Source organism: Nuphar pumila, chromosome 17 (assembly GCF_984573655.1).
Source record: "Nuphar pumila chromosome 17, dmNupPumi1.hap1.1, whole genome shotgun sequence".
NCBI classification, from domain to species: Eukaryota; Viridiplantae; Streptophyta; class Magnoliopsida; order Nymphaeales; family Nymphaeaceae; genus Nuphar; species Nuphar pumila.
The window spans coordinates 4,057,359-4,079,115 of record NC_143265.1 but is presented as its reverse complement, the minus strand read 5'-3'; the positions used below and the strand labels follow the sequence as shown (position 1 = coordinate 4,079,115).

General features: G+C 43.1%; 1 protein-coding gene across 1 annotated transcript; it reads right to left on the bottom strand.

Moving 5' to 3' along the window:
• Nucleotides 1-20,503: 20,503 nt before the first annotated feature.
• On the bottom strand, nt 20,504-20,851 carry LOC149811392 (glutaredoxin-C3-like). Its single transcript, XM_089993638.1, has one exon. The coding sequence runs from the start codon at nt 20,813-20,815 to the stop codon at nt 20,504-20,506; it is 312 nt and encodes a 103-aa protein (XP_089849764.1). The 5' UTR covers nt 20,816-20,851.
• Nucleotides 20,852-21,757: the final 906 nt, after the last annotated feature.

Here is a 21,757-nt window from a genome sequence, read left to right as displayed (position 1 = left end):
GTCCGTGCTAAACCCATTTGATGCTAAGTGTGCTAAATGGGTTTTTTCCGGCTTTTTTCATTTTATTTTTAAATTCTGACCATACATATGTGATCTATGAAATTGATTTATTATAAGGATCAGCCCTTGAAGCGTTTGATTCAAACACATGGATGGGTTTTTATAAAGTTCAAAATACCAACGGTCCAAAATCTTTGTAAATTTTTAAGGTTCCAAATATCATTTTTTTCATCCAAAACACATGATCCAGGTGTAGATTCTTAGTAAATCGACCATGCCCAACACATTTATAGAGCCAGAACCAGGAGAAGCCCACCCATTATCATATATATATATATATATATATATATATATATATATATATATATATATATATATATATATATATATATACACACACACTTGAGATCCCATCCTGATTTTCCATAGGGAACTACATGATGACATGCGCAGAGAGCGTTTTTCTTAATACCAGCCATTTACTGAATTGTGTTGCTCGACTATGATCAGCTCCCAAACGTGGCGGGTTTCACCTTTCCAGATGCTCTTGTACACATACTACGTGAACAGGAACAGAAGTGTCCTGCAGAACGGAAATGACCAGGAAAACCAGCGGCAGGAAGACCAAGAGCAACGGGACCAACAAGACCAGCAGCAACAAGACGAGGAAGACCAAAAGAAACGAGACCAGACAATCTAACCCCAAAGAGATGAGGAAGACCAAGAGAAACAAGGCCAGCAAGACCAGGAGCCACATGAACTAGTAATTGTTATGAGAGTAAGTTCCGCTGGGGACACACAGATTCATCGGTTTATGTCGGTGTGGGGATCGTGCAAAATGTGGATAGAGCACCAGAAGCATCAGAGATTCTAGATGTTGATGCTGCAAACATGCCTGCAGTTGGAGAGATCGAGCAGGTTTAACTTTTTCATAGTCTTTGGGGCACGCATACCTTTTGGACTTGGTGATCACCAACATGAGTATTGGATACAGTGGAAGTCGGATTCTCCCTCTGTGGGAAGCCATGAATGTGATTTTTAGAATAGACAAGAGCTGGTCCCAGTATCATCTCTTGGTTCTACCTCTTGCTGTTGCTTTGAGATAAGATTGTTGGCAGGCATGCATAAGTCTTGTACCTGGTTTAAAGTGCTTTTTCATGGAAGGGTGGTGTATGTTCTCCTCCGACGGTTTGAGAAAATGACAAAAATGCCTTTTATTCAAAAAAGAAAAAACAAACAGTTCAAAAAAAGGACAAACATGTCCTCCATCCAGAAAGTCGAGGATGATGTTGACTCTTCAAAGTCTACACAGCGAAACAAACCTTAATCGTTTCGCCGATGGTGATCCGGCGAAACGATGGTGAGCCGACGATCCGATGATGAGTCGGCGATCCGATGGTCATTCGACGAAACAAACCTGAGCCATAAAAAATGTCTGTTTGAACTTTTCATCGTCATCTTCTTCTTCTTCCTTCTCCGTAAAACACTGTAAAACCCTCTCTCTCTCTCTAGAGAAGAAATCAAGGAAGGCAAAGAGTTCCCCCTGGAGAAGGCCATGAACATCAACCCTCTCACTCTCTCTCCCTTCTCTCTCTACTTCTATGCACATCCAACAGACGATCCTACATTGCTCCATCAAACACCGACTGACCTGCACATTGACTGTAGCATCGTTCAACTTGATGAGTTGTGGAGTCTGATTCATAACTTTTGCCCTTACAGGAGGGGGTTTGGGGGCTCCTTCCAGCGTGGGTAACATCATTCAACTTGATGAGTTGTGGAGTCTGATTTAGAGTTTTTGCCCTTACAAGAGGGTGGTCCAGGAGCTCCCCCCTGGCGTGGATCCCGCCAATTTTTTTGGGGCCTTCCAACAGCAATTTATAGTATTATCGGGCTTTTCTACAACAATTTATAGTATTTTCGGGTCTCCAACGAGCCCCACAACGATTTATAGTGTTATCCGGCTTTTCAACAATGATTTGTAGTGTCTTCCGCAAATCACTATAGCGATTTATAGTATTTTTGAGTATCCAACGAGCCCCACAGCGATTTATAGTGTTGTTGGATCTCACTATAGCAATTTATAGTGTCTTCCGCAAATCACTATAGCGATTTATAGTGTTATTCAGTAAGCAAATCGCTACCCGAATTAGGACCAACTTGTCAGGGCCATATCTCCCTAACCAGAGATCATATTCCAAATCCGTAAAAAGTGGTGTCTTCGTTATTGAGTCTAGTTTATTCCTGTAAATTTTCAGCGATTTTTATTGTCATTTTATTCTCCATTTTAACTAAAAACCAGACCCCTATTATTCTATGTTATTTGAGTTGCACAACACCATTCTCGCTTGACATCCACATCTTGATTCTGGCATGCTCTTTGTTGGATTTTCCATTGATTTCTTCAAACCTTGCTTGGAACAAACATATGTCTTTCTCACCACGACACCCTGTGCATTTTTTGACCACGACACCCGGGACCCGTGCCGGGAGGGAGCCTCCGGACACCCCCCCCCCCTCTGTAAGGGCAAAAACTCTAAATCAGGCTCCACAACGAATCAAGTTGAACGATGCTACCCACGCTGGGAGGAGCCCCCAAACCCCGTCTGTAAGGGCAAAAACTCTGAATCAGACTCCACAACAAATCAAGTTGAACGATGCTATCCACGTTGGGAGAAGCCCCCAAACCCTCCTCCTATAAGGGCAAAAACTCTGAATCAAGCTCCACAACTCATCAAGTTGAATGATGCTACCCACGTTGGAAGAAGCCCTTAGACCCCCTTTCTGTAAGGGTAAAAACTCTGAATCAGACTTCACAACTCTTCAAGTTGAATGATGCTACCCACGCTGAGAGGAACCCCCAGACCCCTCTCCTGTAAGGATAAAAACTTTGAATCAGGATCTACAACTCATTTAGTTGAATGATGCTACCCACGCTGAGAGGAACCTCCAAACCCTCCTCCTATAAGGGTAAAAACTCTAAATCAGGCTCCACAACAGTCAATGTGCAGGTCAGTTGGTGCTTGATGGAGCAATGTAGGATCTTCTGCTGGATGTGCACAGAAGCAGAAAGAGAAGGGAGAGAGAGTGAGAGGGTTGATGTTCATGGCCTCCTCCAGGAGAGATTTCTTTCTCGGATAATCCTCCAGTGCAAAGACTGAGTCTTAAATAATCTTCGGGGCACTTAAGTCTTTACAATCACTCCTTTTCAAGAATCGATATTTTTTTTGGCACCAATGGAGGAGAGGGTACTTAAGTCTTTGCAATCGCATCAAACTCCAATGCTAATTAATGTTGACAAACATGGGGATACGAGATGCACATGCTTAAATACGTGGTGCTTTTTGGGACCCCCGAGCATGAGATGCCCTGTTCGGGGCGGGGGGGACATATAACCTGCTTCGCTTTTTCATGGGCTGTGCAAATGCATGTGCAAGTGTCATTAGCCCTTGGGCTTTGTGTCTTAATCATTGACTTCCTCATATTACAAAGTACCCAATTAGTGAGAGAGGATCACGTGAGAGGCTCCTCTCACAGTAACACATCAAGAGCTATTAAAACTCTATTAAAACTCTGGTACATCTACGTGGTTCGGCATACAACCACTATCCACAACTTTGTTACAATGAGAGGGTGAATATATGGAAAGGAAAAAGGTAAGAATCTAATATAACGGAGAGTTACCAAAAGAATAAGGAACTCATGCGATTCTATCCAACCGATAAGAGAAGGTCCCGTGAACATCGACCCTGGATAGGAAATAATCTCTCCCCCACCCCCCAATCAAGTTTGTGTATTGATGTCAATCAGCCCCAACTTATTGATGATGTAATGAAATTTGTCTTTGCATAAGGCCTTGGTGAAGACATCGGCGAGCTGGTCACTATGGGGAGTTCTTATGATCTTGGATAGGACTTTTTCTTTGATGAAATGAAAGTCCCTTTATGTGTTTTGTCCTCTCATGAAACACAAGGTTAACTTTGACATATATGGTGGCTTGAATATCACACTTTAGCTCCATGGGTCCATCGTAGCTAAATCCCATGTCACATAGGAGGGCCTTTATCCAAATCAGCTTGTAGGTGGTGGTTGCCATTCTGCAGTATTTTGCCTTTGCAATGGAGCACACAACAACAGTTTGCTTTTTGCTTCTTCATGTAAGGAGATTTCCTCCTACGAAGGTAGAATAGCCGAATGTAAACCTTTTGTCATTAACATCCCCTGCCCAATTAGCATCTGTCTAGCCGAGTATGTGACAATCATCATTGTGTCTTAGGACGATCTCCTTTTCAGGTGTGCCCTTTAGATACCTTAGTATCCAATGGGCTAAGTCCAGATGTGGTTGCCTAGGATCATGCATGAACTGACTAAGGAGATTGATTACATATGTAATGTCATTAGATGTATCAACCGTTTGATTAGTCATTGGAAACTCACTTCTTTTATGGGCTCCCCTACTTCTTTCATTAATTTTGTGTTCATTTTGATGGGGATGTCAACGGGTTTGACCCCTAACATCCCTGTTTCTTTTAAGAGATCAATAACATATTTCTTTTGGCATATGATAATACCTTGATCATAGTGGGCTAGTTCGATGCCCAAGAAGTGCTGTAGTCGACCAAGGTCTTTGTTTTTGAATTTTTGGCGAACATGCCTTTTTAAATCTTAAATGAGTTTGACGTTATCTCCCCATCACAATGATGTCATTGACATATACGAGGACTATGACAGTGCCTTAAGAGGTGAACATGAAATACTCGACAAAGCTTTTATGGAAGCCAAAAGAAGTGAGAGCCTCACTGAGTTTGGCAAACCATGCTCTTAATGATTGCTTTAGGTTGTAGATGACTTTCTTGAGTCTGCACACCATATTTTTGCCTTGGTCATTGTTTTGCCTCGATGGGAATTGCATGTATACTTTCTTTTCCAAATCACCATGGAGGAAAGTGTTTTTACGTCCAGTTGGAAGGTAGGCCATCTTTTATTTGTAGCAACTTGAGTTTTTCTTTGAGACGTGGGCAAAGGTCTCATGATAGTTGATCCCTTCAACCTGGGTGTATCCCTTGTCTATGAGCCTGGCTTTGTATCTTTTAATAATCTCATCACTACGATACTTGATTTTATGTGTCCACTTGCAACCGTTGGGTTTCCTCCTTGAAGGAAGTTTGACAACCTTCCAAGTTCACTTCTAGTGTAGAGCATATCATTATTCTTCTATGGCTTTTCTCCATTCAGGTTGCGAGTTAGCTTTCTTGAATGGGGTCTGTTCATATGTGGAGTATATATTGCATAGGTAAGAGGAGTAGGCCTGAGTGAAGTTGTTGAACGAGACCTCTTTTTCAATCAAATATGTCATAGATCCAATAGCTATGTAGGTGTAAAAATTGCTGAGGCTGGCAAGTGGTCTGCTGGTTCTGGTGGACCTTCGAAGGCCTTTCACCATGGGTCCTGATGTTGGTTCCCTACTTGAACTGCTCACAAGGACCTCTGAAGTCGGTACATAAGCCACAAGTGTGTTGGTCGTTTCTTGAGGGTAGTTGAATCTACAGTGTCCAAGGTTGGCAATACAGGCTCTGAATGTTGCCCTTCATATTCAACCTAAGCTGAGTAAAAAATAAAATAATATTATTGTGCAAAATATGGTTTGTTTTCAAAGAATTTTACATCTCAAGAGAAGAACAATTTACCACCTTTTGGATCATAACATTTGTGACCCTTTTAAATAATTGAGTACCCTAAAAAAATGCATTTGATTAACCTTTTTTTAACTTGTCACGATGCTTTTCTTGTATGTGTACAAAGCATTTGCATCCAAAAACCTGAAGATGATTGAGGAATGTTCTTATTTTTTTGATCAATTCCATGAGAATTTGATTACTGATGGCTTGGCCGAGTATAAGGTTTATTACATAGCATGCTGCTACCACGACATCGGACAAGTAGTTCTTAAAGACTTTCATCCAAAACATGAAGACTCTAGCGACATTTAGAAGGTGTCAGTTTTTTCTCTTGGTGACCCCATTTTGCCAGGGAGTGCCAACTCAGGTGGTTTGGGGGACGATGCCTTGGCTAGCCAGGTAACTTTTAAAAGCATCACTTGTGTATTCTCCTTTATTGTCAAACCAGAGAATTTTAATTTTGACTCCAAATTGGTTTTGTATCATGCGATGAAATTCTTTGAAGGTCGCAAGTACTTCACTCATGCATTTTAAGAAATAAACCCAAGTGATGTAGGAATAATCATCAGTGAATGTAATATAGTATTTATACCCAGAGTATGAATCCATGGGCATCGAGCCCCAAACATCAGAGTGAATCAAATTGAAAGCATCTACACTTCTATCATCAGAGATTTTAAAAGTTAATCTAGAGTGTTTAGCATATTGACATGCATCACACAATTCAGAGCAATTATCAAGTTTGGGAAAGACAAATTTCAAAATACTGTCAAATGGGTAGCCGAGTCTGGATGCCAGAGTCGATACAGATCAATGTTCTCTTGATCCAGAAAGGTGCAATTCTCGACTTTTAAGAAGTATAGGCCGACAGATTCACGTTCGCTACCAATCGTTCTCTTTGTTTCCATATCCTGAAAGATCACATGGTCAGGGAAGAAAAGTAATGGAGAAGGGATGTAGAGAGCTTTCAAGGTGTTGTTTTTCTTAAAAAAGAGATGTCGTTGGTCCCTTGAATGGGGACTAGAGAACCATCGACAATGCACATAGGTTTTCTGTTGACATCTCTCATATTTTTCATCAACTCATGGTGTCCCATCATGTGATCGGTGGCTTCGGTGTCCAAAATCCAATTCTATTTTACAATATTTGCAGCAAAGGCTAAATGATTACCAGTGGTGTTTGCATTGATCGATTCTTAATGGCAAGGTTTGACCTGCTTATGCATTAGAAGAGATTTGCAAGGTCTTCTATGGTGGTGATTTGTTTGCCTCCTTTATAAAAAACCTTGATTTTTGTCTTTGTTGGGTTTACTATGGATTTTCCAACATTTTTTTTCATGTGACCCAATTTTTTGCAATGGGTACACCTAGGTCTTTCTCAATTCTTGCTTCGATCAGGTTCAGTGTCCTCTTTTGATTCGGCCATCATGGTTGTTTCTCTTGGTTCACCTCCAGTGTTGCTCTCGAAGGTTGCCTTTCATGGCGATCTTCATTGGGTTTTGTCACCACAGGTTTGGGATTTGGGTTCATCACTTTGTGGTGAGTTTCCTCTCGTTGGATGGCTGCACAAACGACATTGAAGGAGGGCAGTGGTTAAGTCATTAAAAGCTGGCCTCTTAGAGCATCATAATCTTGTCCCAACACAGCCAAGAGTTTGAACACTTTGTCTTCATCAAGGCATTTTTTGATGATGGCCACGTCGGTGGTGATGGGCCGATATTGGGCGAGTTCATCCCACATCTCACATAGGGTGATGAGGTATTGATTGAAAGATCAATCATCCTACTTGAATTAAGCAATGTCCTGTTGCAGTTGGTATACCTGGGTCTGATTGTTTTTCTCGCCATAGACCTCCTTGAGAGTATCTTAGATCTCCTTAGCAGTCTCTAGAAACATGAAACCTTCAACAACTTTTGATTTCATTGAGTTTAAGAGCTATGACATGACAAGATGGTTGCTCGATTCCATTGTTCATATTTGTAATCATTCTTTTATGGTGGAACATTTTTCCCGCTCTCAAATCTGAACTCACTTGCCGCTGAGAAATAACATCACAACTTTAGACCATGATAGGTAGTTGGATCCGTTCAAAAGAGCGGTTATGATCTTTAGTGTGGGGATTGACTCATGTACCACCGTCTTGGTGGTATTGTTGGTCGGTTGGGGGCACAACTTCTTCATGATCTGCCATTACTGCAGGACGAGATGAGGCAGGGATATCGATGATGGATTTTTACCTGCCCAGACTTAGATTGTGGCAATGTCAACAACGAGAAGCTGGAACATGTTCTTATACCATATTAAAATGCGGGTGCATCTATGTATGGATGATGGGTTGTAATGAAGAAATAATGAACAAATGCGATAAAACATTTTACATAGTTCAGCATATCCTACATCGACAGGGCAAGATGAAGATGTCTTTATCATTCATTATTTGACAACCTCGTTACAATGAGAGGGATATATATAGAGAGGAAAAAGATAAGGATCTAATACAATGGAGAGTTACCGAGAGAATAGGTAACTCATGTCGATCCTATCCAGCCGATAAGGGAAGGTCCCGTGAAGATCGGTTTGGATTGGAAATAACAAGAGCTGCATTCATCTTAGAAAATGAATAACACCAGGGCCCATCCAAGTGATGGGCAATTGGAGATATCATTGTTACAGCTATTGATTTATGTTCATCTTGAGATCAATGACATCCAGAATGCTCTGACATGATTCGGTCTTCCATTTAATGCATAAATGTAAATGGGTAGCCCTCTAGCTCCTGTTTGAACTGCAGTCAATCCCTCGCTAACTCTAGGCTGATATATTTCTCTAAGTTGGGATCTAGGGAGCTGTTAAGTGACCGACTATGTGACACTAGCCATTCACATGACAGCATGGTTTGAAAACCCGTAGTAACAGATGGCAGGCCCCACATGGAATGCTGTCATGTGATTGATTGTGTCTCATAGTTCGTTTACTTAAGTGCTCTGCAGATCCTTCTGATATTTTTCCACTGTAATGCTATTGTTCCGGACCGCCATGTTTTTCACCTTTTTGCTCTGATGTATATACCTCTTTGGCACTCTAGAGAGCCCCACAAGGCCTTACGGCCTAAGAACCCCGTGTATTCAGACCCTCTCTTCCCCTCTTGATGTACTTTGCTTTCAAGTATCTATAAAGAAGCTTTTTGCATCTCTCTCTCTCTTGTGCTTGTGCATACGCGTACTCTTGCTTCCGCTCGTGCGCGTGTGTTGTGCGTTGCTTGTGCGCTTAAAAGGCCTGCCTTCGGTGTGTGATTGCCCGAAGCTACGTCACGGGGGCCTTCGCTTCCCAGCCCGTGACAAGTTGGTACTAGAGCCTTGTCGACATTGGGAGTGACAATGGCGCCAAAGAAGATTGCCATGACTCCTTCAAGCAGTGTGGTTCCTGCTGAAGAGGACTTCATGGCCGATGATCGGGTGTCAGCCATCTCGCGCGATGTGGCGGAGCTGACTGGGTCAGTGACCAAAATGGAGAAGTTGGTTAATGGAACTTGTGTTGCTTTCAGAGATCTCAATGCAGAGATCAAGACAACAGTAGAGGGAGTGGAAGACTCGGTGGAAAGTCTTGCCACTAAACTTAACTACTCGGTGGAGGACTTTTCCACCAGATTTGATGATTTGTTGGGTCGGTTCAACATCATGGCTGCTGAATTGGATGTTGTTCGACGAAAGAATGAACAGTTAGAGCGGCAGTTGAGAACTGCCCCGGTTGGCGGTGTTGCGACATATGTGGAAAGACCACATTACAGGCTACCTGAGCCCGCAAAGTATAAAGGCACGCGGGACTCAAAGGATCTCGAGAATTTTATCTACGAGATGGACCAATTTCTAGAAGCAGCGAGGATAGAAGAGGACACATATAGGCTGCGCACCGCAACAATATACTTTGCGGATGAAGCGACCCTTTGGTGGAGACATCGCTTAGGTGATGTTCGACGGGGATTGGTTGCTATAACCTCACGGGAAGACCTTTAGAAGGAAATGCGAGACTACTTTCTACCTAAAAATCAAGAGAAAATGGCCCGCAAAAGGTTATTGGCATTGAAACAGACATGGTCAGTACATGACTATGTCAAGGCATTCTCTTCGATAATGTTGGAAGTGGAGAGAATGGATGATGAGGATCAGTTGTTTTACTTTGACAATGTGTTGCAAGGATGGGCAAACCAAGAACTTATCCGGCATGACCCCGCAACACTAGCTAAGGCGCTTGCGGTTGCAGAGAAACTTGCTGAGCTGGATAGGAATGACCCTGCATTTCAAGGCAGACAGCAGAAAAATGACCGCAACAACCGAAGGGACAATCGAAGAAATGACCAAGGACAAAATGCTGGTCGGGGAAACCAGCAGAATCATGGCCGTCAAGATGGCCAAAATAATAATCAGAATTGGAATAACTTCCAAGGTGGTAATTATCGTCGCCGCGACTGTCGCATCTGCCATGGGGATCATTGGCAGGATACATGTCCCAATAGAAACCGCGGTCAAGGGAATGGAGATAACCGCGCACCCTGAGTTGTGAATGTTGTTCAGGGTGAGGAAGAGGATCAACTTGCAGAAGCGCCAACAGTTGGCGCAATGCAGATGATGAATGCAGTAAAGGTCGCAACCAGTGTGGAACCGATGGTATGCAAAGAATTGATGTATTTGGAACTTTTGCTCAACGGAAGACTTACCAAGGCATTGGTAGACACGGGTGCCACACACAATTTCATCTCGCGTGAAGAAGCAGAACGGTTGGGATTACAGTGGGAACAAAAAGGGAGCCACATGAAAGCGGTTAATTCAGAGGCTAAAGCCATCTATGGCGTTGTTCGGGATGTACCAGTGTGGATCCACAACTGGTCAGGAAGGATCGCGCTATCAGTTGCACCCATGGATGATTTTAAAGTCATCCTCGAGATGGAATTCTTGAGAAGCAACAAGGCAGTGCCGATGCCCCACCTCAACGTTGTCAGCTTTGAGAGTGAGAGTCAGCCCTGCATGGTTACTGCGATGACAGAAAAGCCTTGTGAGCGTTTGGTGTCTGCACTCCAGTTGAAGAGAGGCATGAAAAGTGGTGATGAGACTTTTCTTGTCACAATCCGTGCTACAGATGAGGTAGAAAAAGTCGCGGATGTCCCAGAGGCCTTAGCGCCAGTATTAAAGGAGTTCGGTGATGTTATGCCCGCCGAGATGCCGAAGAAGCTACCTCCAAGGTGCGAGGTAGATCATCAGATCGAATTAATACCAGGTGCACGGCCACCCACAATGACTCCTTATCGCATGACAATTCCTGAGCTGCAGGAATTACGCAGACAATTGGATGATATGCTCGAAGCAGGAATCATCCAACCATCCAAAGCTCCTTTTGGAGCGCCCGTGCTCTTTCAAGCAAAGCACGATGGGTCGAAGCGGTTGTGCGTCGACTATAGGGCACTGAACAAAATGACGGTGAAGAACAAGTACCCGCTTCCTTTGATCGCAGACTTGTTTGATCAACTTGGAAATGCGAAGGTCTTCTCTAAGTTGGATTTGAGATCGGGCTACTGGCAAGTGAGAGTTGCAAAAGGGGATGAGGCAAAGACTACTTGTGTAACGCGATATGGGGCGTTCGAATTCCTTGTCATGCCCTTTGGCTTGACGAATGCGCCCGCTACCTTTTCGACCCTAATGAATAAGATCTTCTACCCGCACCTCGACAAGTTTGTCGTCGTCTATTTGGATGACATAGTGGTGTATAGCGACTCGATGGAGCAGCATGTTCAGGACCTTCAGATTGTGTTTCAGACTTTAAAGGACCACGAATTGTATGTCAAGCGAGAGAAGTGCCTATTCGGTCAAAAGGAAGTCCATTTTCTGGGGCATATTGTTGGAGGAGGCACTCTCAAAATGGACCACAAGAAGATTGAAGTTATTCAAGCATGGGAGCCGCCCTCTAAGGTTCCTGAGTTGCGCTCTTTCTTGGGGCTTGCAAATTATTACTGACGCTTCATCAAGGGATACTCGCAGATTGCGGCTGCGCTCACAGATCTGTTGAAGAAAGACAGACCATGGCTATGGTCTGATGCCTGCCATAAGGCTTTTGATGGGTTAAAACATGCCTTGACAAAGGAGCCAGTGCTGAAGTTGCCTGACTGTCGGCAACCTTTTGAAGTGCAAACCGATGCGTCTGACTTTGCTATTGGTGGGGTGTTGCTCCAAGAAGGACATCCCATCGCATTTGAAAGCAGAAAGTTGAACGACGCTGAACGTCGATACACGGTGCACGAGCGCGAGATGTTGGCGGTTGTGCATTATCTTCGCACATGGAGACACTATCTCTTGGGATCACAATTCGTTATGCGCACTGACAATGTTGCGACAAGCTACTTCCAAACTCAGAAGAAGCTGAGTCCAAGGCAAGCACATTGGCAGGATTTCTTGGCAGAATTCGATATGGTCCTCGAGTATGAGCTAGGCAGGACCAATGTTGTGGCTGACGCCTTGAGTCGAAAGGCGGAACTTGCAACTTTGCTCGCTTGGGAGGGCAGTGTGAGCCAACCGACGAGCGATCTTCTTGAACAAGTGCGAGAAGCTTCAAAAAGTGACCCAATGGCTCAACAATTGATTGCATTGGTGAAGGAAGGAAAGACGCGGAGATTCTGGCTAGAGGATGGTTTGCTCCGCGCTGTGGGCGATCGTCTATATATTCCGCGACAGGATACCTTGAGGAGGCGCTTGATGCACGAGTGCCATGATACTACTTGGGCGGGTCACCCAGGACAACAGAGGACCTTGGCATTGTTGGAACGTGCATTCTACTGGCCGCAGATGCGCGATGACGTAGATGCCTATGTGCGCACTTGCTTGATTTGCCAACAAGACAAGCCCATCAATCAGAGACCCGGTGGACTACTGGAGCCCCTACCTGTGCCTAGTCGCCTGTGGGAGTGCATAACCATGGACTTCATTATAAGCTTGCCGAAAGCACAAGGTTGCAGTTCGATTTATGTGGTTGTGGATAGGTTCTCAAAGTATGCTATCTTCGTGCCTGCCCCAGCCACCTGCTCAGCTGCTGATACTGCAAAGTTATTCGTGCGAAACGTAATTAAGCATTGGGGAATTCCAGAGAACATCGTCAGTGATCATGATGCACGCTTCACTGACAAGTTTTGGCGAGAAGTGTTTCGCTTAATGGGGACGAACTTGCATTTTAGCACAAGTTTCCACCCCCAAACCGACGGGCAGACAGAGAGAATAAATGACATGCTGGAGAAATACCTGCGGCACTTTGTCAGTGCCAATCAAAGGGATTGGGTTGATTTACTTGATGCGGCTCAATTCTGCTATAACCTTCAAAAGAGTGAGTCATCCGGCCATAGTCCATTTGAAGTTGCAACTGGACAACAGCCGCAGACTCCGCACTCCCTTGCTGCACGAGGACGTGAAAAAGCACCTTATGCATACCAGTTTGTCAGGAACTGGCAGAATCAGACAGAGTTGGCAAAGGCATATCTAAACAAGGCAACCAAACGCATGAAGAAATGGGCAGATGAGAAGCGTCGCCCAGCAGAATTTCGAGTTGGAGACAAAGTGTTGGCGAAGCTCTTTCCTGACCGCACAGCTATCTTTCGGGGCCACCACCGAGGCCTTATTCGCAAGTATGATGGCCCCTTCACCATCATCAAATGTGTGGAAAACTTGGCGTACCGGTTGGACTTGCCAGCAAACTTTCAAGTGCACCCGGTATTCCATATATGCAACCTGAAGCCATTCCACGAAGATGAAGGAGATCCTCAACAGAGCATGCCTCAACGTGCTCCGATCCCGCAGCGAGCACCTTCAACAGTTAGTGTACTAGCCAGAGATCCAAATATCATCCTCAACCATTCCAACAACTATTTAGGGGAAGTCAAAAAGTACTTAGTGCAGTGGAAAGGATTGCCAGAATGTGAAGCCACCTGGGAGAAAGCCAGCAACATGTTTCAGCATCGACAACTTGTAGAAGGCTACCATGAACAATTGGCGTCGAGGACGGCGCCAACTTAGGAGGGGGAGCGTGTTCCGGACTGCCATGTTTTTCACCTTTTTGCTCTGATGTATATACCTCTTTGGCACTCTAGAGTGCCCCACAAGGCCTTACGGCCTAAGAACCCCGTGTATTCGGACCCTCTCTTTCTCTCTTGATGTACTTTGCTTTCAAGTATCTATAAAGAAGCTTTTTGCATCTCTCTCTCTCTCTTGTGCTTGTGCATACGCGTACTCTTGCTTTCACTCGTGCGCGTGTGTTGTGCGTTGCTTGTGCGCTTAAAAGGCCTGCCTTCGGTGTGTGATTGCCCGAAGCTACGTCATGGGGGCCTTCACTTCCCAGCCCGTGACAGCAATTGTCCATGCGCAGAAGAGGCATGATAGTATATCTGCTTTTGCCACCGCACCCTTCTGATATCAGGACCAAAGGCAAAATGTTATCGACGGGACATATGAATATGTTATATTCAATATGACATGATATGTACTTACCCTGAGAGCAATTATGGTCATATTGCAGCTTTTACACAATCGATCATCAATTATACTCAATCCTTGCCAGACATCTCACTTGAGATATGTGCACGTGGGGCTCACACACGCCTCAATCAAGTGAGATATGCGGTGGTGATGGAATATAACTAAAACAGTAAGTTGGTTGTATACAATATTACATAACCGCTCTCGCTAGGCAGGGAAGGTCATATTAAATATTGCCAATCATCGATTATATTCAATCTCCCTTTGCAACTACATCAACTGAGAGGCATCACATATGACCTGATCTGCCCTCTTTGATTAGTACTATATATATATATATATATATATATATATATATATATATATATATATATATATATATATAACATTAAGCTAGTTGTGTTTAACATTAACTACGTTACATTTAATTATATTAAATAACTAAAATACCTTTAAAAAGTGGTATATTTTTAAATACATTTATTTTTTTTAGCATTATAGGTCTTTTGAACTTGAAGAAAAAGCAAAAGTCAAACACCTTATTCAAAAATATAACTTATATGAATATATCAAAGTTAACTTTTTAATCAGTAACATGCATTTTCCAAAATGTCAGGTATTTTAGTTATTTTAATAAGATTGAATCCATCTGATGTTAAATACGGCTAGTTTAATATTAGGTTAACCTATATAGCCATAGATATTGCAATTGATACCTTCCATTTTTTATTGGTGCATACCTAAACAAATCATACATACCTGAACAACCAACTGAAGGATCTTCTTTTCTTAAGATATTGATACTGGCCGTCCAACTAATGCATCATGGTGGCTAGGATATATATGTCCACATCCAGGTGACAATGTGGACTAATCCTTGCTCTTGGTTGGATAGATAGGAAATGCAGGATGGATCCTTTCATAGAAAGGACAAATGACATGGCGTGCATAAGGATTCCATGCCTCTTCACCCAATCCCACTATTTGAGGTTTTTTTGGTAAGCAAATTCATTCTAAATTAGAACATTCATTTTTTTAAAAATATCGGCATACATAAAATTGTACTTATATAACAGATAAAGAAATAAAAAAATTATAAACTGAGTCATGGTATCATGCATATCACCCTGTTGTTTGCATGGATCCAGCTGTTAAATCTTGGATCATACTGTATAGATGTGTTTAGCGTGGCTTGCCTACTATGTTAATAAATTAATAATTTTCAATATAAGATTTAATTTTCAAGATGCTAAGAAATCAATGGGCTCACAATTCATGAAGATGAAGGTTTACAAATAGCCCAACATATCATTTTGGAGTCAATTTAACACATGAAAAATGCTAAGCATGATCCAATGTTAGTTTTTGCTTTTGGAGATTACATATATAGATCAAGGGTGTACCAACGAGTGTGGATCCAAGGAGAGGCTATGTGCCATGGCTAAGTGTCATAGCTAATCACATGACCACATTTCATGTGGGGCCCCCACTAAATGTAACTGTGGGCCCCATGCCATACTGTGTCATGTGATTGGCTGCCCTTCTAAAAGGAATATTGGCTCTCACAATTCCGTCTTCATCTACCAAAACTGCCAGAAATGTTTCAAAGAAAGTAGGCATACGCCGTATAAAAAGTTCATGCCCCTCTTTATCTCTAAAGATAGGGTGTCCTAATTACCCAACAGCTATTTTATCTCCATTGTCCGTTGAGCCGGCTCTGAAGAATCCTCCTTTCGCCCGATTATTACCGATGTAATAATAAAAAGCTAGTTTATCAAAAATTTTAAACCAAGTTTATGATAAACTCAGTTTTTCAGCTAGCCTGGTGTTAACTCTTTGATATATTTCTTGCTGAAAATATCCCTGATGGTACTTAACCATGTCACTTAACCGCTCCTTTGATCAACTCGTGAAACAACATAAGCGAAGTTGGTTGTTAAGTATCATAACAGCAGTTTGGTTCTACTCATACCTTATGTCATACGCCATCTTAATACCCTCCTAAATCCTGAAATGCAAGTTGTTTTGGTTAAATCTGACCTTATAGATGGATTTGGGATGGTCGATTTAACAAGAATCGATCTTTGGATCATATTTTTTTTGGCCAAAAAATATGATTTTTTTAAATTACAAAATTTTGTACTTCATTAACTGTTGATTTTTGAATGGCCAAAAATACAAGCACAGAAGTCCGATTTCGTGATTAAAATGTTGATCTTCACTAAATGATGATGTAGATCACATCTACAGAGTTTGATTTGATCAAGATATGAAGATTGGGATCACATAGGAGATGAGTGGAACCCATTTTCCACAATAGACATCATGCATGCATATGTGTGTGAAGGTTCACAAAACAATGCATCCCATTTAGGGTTCATTTGGCATCACTATGAACTATTTCCAAGGCAATTACTATGTTGGTTTTTCATGAATGAACAAGAGAATACAATATAATAGCACTTAATGTGTACACGGTCAACACAAACCAAGTCAAACTGAGATTCGATTAGACTCAAACAAGACAATCAGCACAGACAAAACTGTGTCAACTGAGCCTTCCCCAGTTAATCCCAACCTCTTGAATATTGTGAGAGTCCCCAAATCAAGCCCTTCTTTCAAGATACACACAAGAGTTGACTAAAAAGAACCAGACTGAGCCTAGCCAAGATGTATACCGACATGGCTTGGCTCTTCTCCCTTGACTTATAGAATAATATGATTCTCTTTTTAGAGAGAGAGAGAGAGAGAGAGAGAGAGAGTTTTAAAATAAAATATAGAGGATTTAAAGAATGAAGATCTATAGAAACTTGGGTAGTCATCCTAGAGAGTCACAAAATAAAGCAATGCAAAAACCGTCCCTTTCCATTCGTCGTCTTCTCTAATCTGCAAGTTGGGTATCACGATTCACATGTGAAGATGATGAGGTCCTCATTTGATCCGATACAAGGTCCATTTCTGAAGACTCAGTCTAGTTCTAGACCTGGATGAGATATATGAATAGCCTGAAAATGACTAATGTGTTGAGTTTCAAATGTAAAAGATAAAATGGGCCGGATTAAAACCCATTCCAACATGGATCCAACCCTATTTGCCTATCTGTTTTTGACCCAGATCGCAATAGACCGAAATGTGCTTATTCTGCATCTGGACCATATATATATATATATATATATATATATATATATATATATATATATATATATATATATATATATATATATATATATATATATATATATCACCATGCGTGTCTTTTAAACCAAAGTCCTCCACCTTTAAGCTTATTCAAGGTTCTTTTAACATCATTTCATCCGTTCTAATTTCTTCCACAACAATTCATGGAAAAAATGAAAACCCCATGGGTGTTAAAACATTACGTTTATTTTTCTTTAATTAACCCTAGGATTTGTCTCTTAATTGGAGGCCCTGTAATCATCCACATTGAACCCCTCGACCTTGGGGCGACACCGTGCAAGAATGTAACGCACACCTAAGATATGAACTTAGACTGCCTGTAGGGCTGGTAAACGTGCTGAACAAACTGAGTTTGAAGTGTTCAAGCTTGGCTTATTATTGTAGGGAGCCAAGCAAAGTTTAAGCTCATAACGAGCTGAGTTCATGCTGTCATGTTTATAGAAATAATACATTTGGTATAAAGCTGAAAGAAATAGGATTATAAAAAAAATACACGTAAAATATAGCTTAAATATATATTTTAATACATAATGATCTCAGTCTAGCCAAGCCAAGTATCTATTGTTCATATTCAGCTTGCCTAGCCTAGTTTACTAGTTCAAACAAACCCTTTATGACCCAAACATGAGGTGAGCCACAAGCAGCTTGGCTTGTTTCTAGGTATGGCAGTGGACCGAAAATGGGATCTCACCCCACTTCGCCCTGTTTAAACCGGGGATGGAAGACATTCGACACATGGATGAAGGTTAAAATCAAAACCCGTGTGAGGATGGAGGTGGGAATGGACTTACGCTTTGGACCAAGGAAAACGGGGCCTCACCCCTTTTGAACTGGGGATGGAAGACATTCGACACATGGATGAAGGTTAAAATCAAAACCCGTGTGAGGATGGAGGTGGGAATGGACTTACGCTTTGGACCGAGGAAAACAGGGCCTCACCCCTTTTGAACTGGGGATGAAGGACATGATGCAAGGATGAAGACAGGACAGTGATGGAGACCTTGTCCGTGTGCCCCCGCCCCAATTCACTGCCATCCCTCCTTGTTTCCTAGCCTTAACCGCCCCTCTAGCGGCCTAAACCTCTTTTCTTTGTATGTGAGAGGGTGTTGTGTGTTCTCTTAGGAACATGCACTATAGCTACAGTGCATGTTTCGGGGTCCCGATTGAGCACCGCATAGCACTCAGTCGGGTGTACGGGTGCACCATACACCATTGTACACCCGCCTGCGGGATGTATGGTAGTGTACGGAGTGCACCCGTACGTCCAACTGAACACCACGTGGTACTCAGTTGGGACCCCAGAACACACATTTTAGCTACAGTGCGTGTTCTTGGAGAGCATTTTAATTTGCTCATGCCAACATCGTGGCCGTCCGTTTTGTATTTGAAAAGTTAACAAGTCAACAGAATGCTATGTGGCATTCATCCAAAATGCAAACAGACGGCCACGATGTTAAAATGCGCAAACAGCTCATGATCAGCATGACCTGATCTGCTTTCCCTCCCGTTACTCGGAACCCCTTGAGGGGTTCCTCGAGCCCTCAAGGGCTCGCTGGTAACCCAAGACTTAAAACGGCTGTTGAAAGGACATGCATGTAATTTTTGAAAAAAGATGGAGAGATGTTTTTGTGACCTTTGGTGGGGCGGGGGGGTTGATCACGTGGTGATGGCACGCGCGTTGAGTGGCTGACGTCGCTTAGGTGTTCCGTACGGTCAAACTTCTCCCTACCCTGCTGACGTGGAGAGGATAAAGAGAAGGCTGTCTGACGTGGACTACTATCTCAACGGCATATAAACTGACGTGGCACTTGACGAATAGGCAGAGGGAAAAGAGAGGCTGTTTGCAATTGCATGCGCGCCAGGGAATGGTCCCCACCATATAGCCCCACAAACGAAAAACGAACCTAGCACGTGCCATAGCCCCCACACAGCATGCTTTGAACCATAAGAGAGAGATGGAAAACGGTTTGCCTTCCCCACTAACAGTTTTTTCTGACAGGAAACTCCGTCAACCGGCCAGAAAAGATAACAAACTTAGAGAGAGAAACCGGTTGCCGGAAAAGTAACTGGAGTGCTGATTTTTTTTTTTACATTTATACTGAGAAACCACCCTAAAGATTTAAAGACCTAGCGCTTGCTCTGCCTGTTGTACTTACGATCACTGTCCTGACAGCGTAAAACTCTAACTCTGGGGGCTTATCCTTACTCCTGTTTCTGCTTGCACAAGGAGTGACGCTCATGAAATTTGAACTTAGACTACCTGCTTAGCGGCTTAGGCACCCCATCCCATTATGCCAAACCCTTTTGGGACAGCCGGAGTGCTGATAACATAGAGTTTTTCAATGAGATACTTGGTCAATAGTAGAAGCCAGAATGTAAACTTTGGAGTGAACGCTAAGTTGATGCATAAATTACGTCGATATCGTATCGTAGCCTTTCATGTTGCAACTTCACCGGCGAGAGTCGCACTATCGTAACCTATTGGTCTCGAGTTCGAATCCCTCAACTTAATTTCTCGTTTGGTTATTTAAGTAGAGAGAGAGAGAGAGAGAGAGAGAGAGAACGCTTGTGACCATGCAAATCCCATACAAATCGCAATGTAACGAATACCCATCTCTTAAAATTCATGCACCGTAAAGAAACCGGAGAGTGAACCTTATCCAAACAAGACCATGGCTCACCCCAAGCAATGCAAAAAAGAAAACACACAAAAAGATGAAAAAGCCTGAGTACAGAAGCATGATATAAGGAAAGGACCCAACTCATAAAAATTCGAGTGTTTTTCTCTATACAAAAGTATAGGACCTCCCCCACCAATTACATTTCATTGATCCAGTCTTTACCCACTAGTAAGTAACACGAAAATGAACCTCCCAAAACCAAAAAGAAAAAAGAAAAAAAAACCGGTAACTAAAGTAGAAAAGAAACGATAAAAAAAACAGAGAAGATAGAGAGAACCGTAGTGATCAAAATGGAGTTAGGGATGAATACAACCCATCCCATCCCTCCCAACGACTCCCTCTCTCTTTCTCTATCTCCCTATAAAATCCTCTTTACTATGTTAAAAAGAAAGAGACTCATCTCTTTGTGATACCTATATATATCTTTAACTCTCTGTGAATCAGAGCCAGAGAGCGCCAGCATCCTTCAAGAGAGGCACCAGGCTGCCGTTGATGTGGGAGGCCATGACCCTGTCCATGGCCCCCACCAACTTCCCTCCGATGAACACCGCCGGCACCGGCTGCGGGTTGCCTAGCAGCCTGGAGAGAGCCCTCTCGATGTCCTTGCCGCGCGGGTCCTCGTCCAGCTCGTACACCGTCGGGCTGACCCCTAACCCGCAGAAGAGGCTCTTCACCGCGTGACACATGCAGCAGGAGCTCAAGCTGAATATCACCACAGCGCTCCTCGATGCCAGCCGCTCCACCCTCTCCATCGCGTCCCCCCTCGCCTGCTGCACGTACGTTCCCCAAGCCTCCGCCGAATAATGCATCCCTCACTACCACCACCAAAATGACAGAGAGTTGAGGAAGAAAGGAAGGAATTGTTAGATAGAGAGGAAGAAGGGAAGTGATGGGGGTGGAAAAGACGGAGTGTTGAGAGATGATGGAGGGTGGCGAATGTATTTATAGTGAAGGAGACAGGGTAGTTGCCGTCGATTTCCCCCCATTTTCCTTTTTTTTTTTTGCTTTCTTTTAGTTTATTTATTTATTTTTCTAATCGGGGTTGCTTTCGTATACTTCGTTTTGTGTCTTCTGTTTGTTATGGTCGTCACCGCATCTGCATGCTGACATGGACGGCTGGATTTTTTTGAACCACCAAAATGACAGATCTGCGCTCGCCAGAGGACTCGATGTTTTGGGTTTGGTTCTGTTATTTTGAGTTCCTAACCAACTTCTTGGATCTGGTTTGGAGTTGACCGATGGGGATACAAAAGCCTATATGATCATCTATACAATGTTGGATCTGAGTCAAGTAACCCGCTCCAAAAGGAAAACTATTCGTTTAAATGGTTTGATAATTGACATATCATGATTGTGGCGTAACCAAAATAGTTAGAAGGAAGGATGGTATTTCGGTGATTTGGAAAAGATGAGGGGGACATATTTGGGAGAATGGTGGGGAGGGTGGTGGACAAAGATGGCAGGCTTTATCAGGACTGTGGAGGGTTTGTTTGTAAATGGACGGCTGCGTCCGTCCTTGTTGTCGGGTCGACCCCAAAAAGGAGAGCTTAGGTCGAGGGCCTGAGCCCCCCCTGACCCGCTGACCCACACCTGCCCGCCCCTCCCCCCCCCCCCTACTTCTTTCTTCCTCCTTCCCTTAGAGAGAGAGAGAGAGAGAGAGAGTGTGTCCCAGTATATCTCACTTTTTTTGGGAT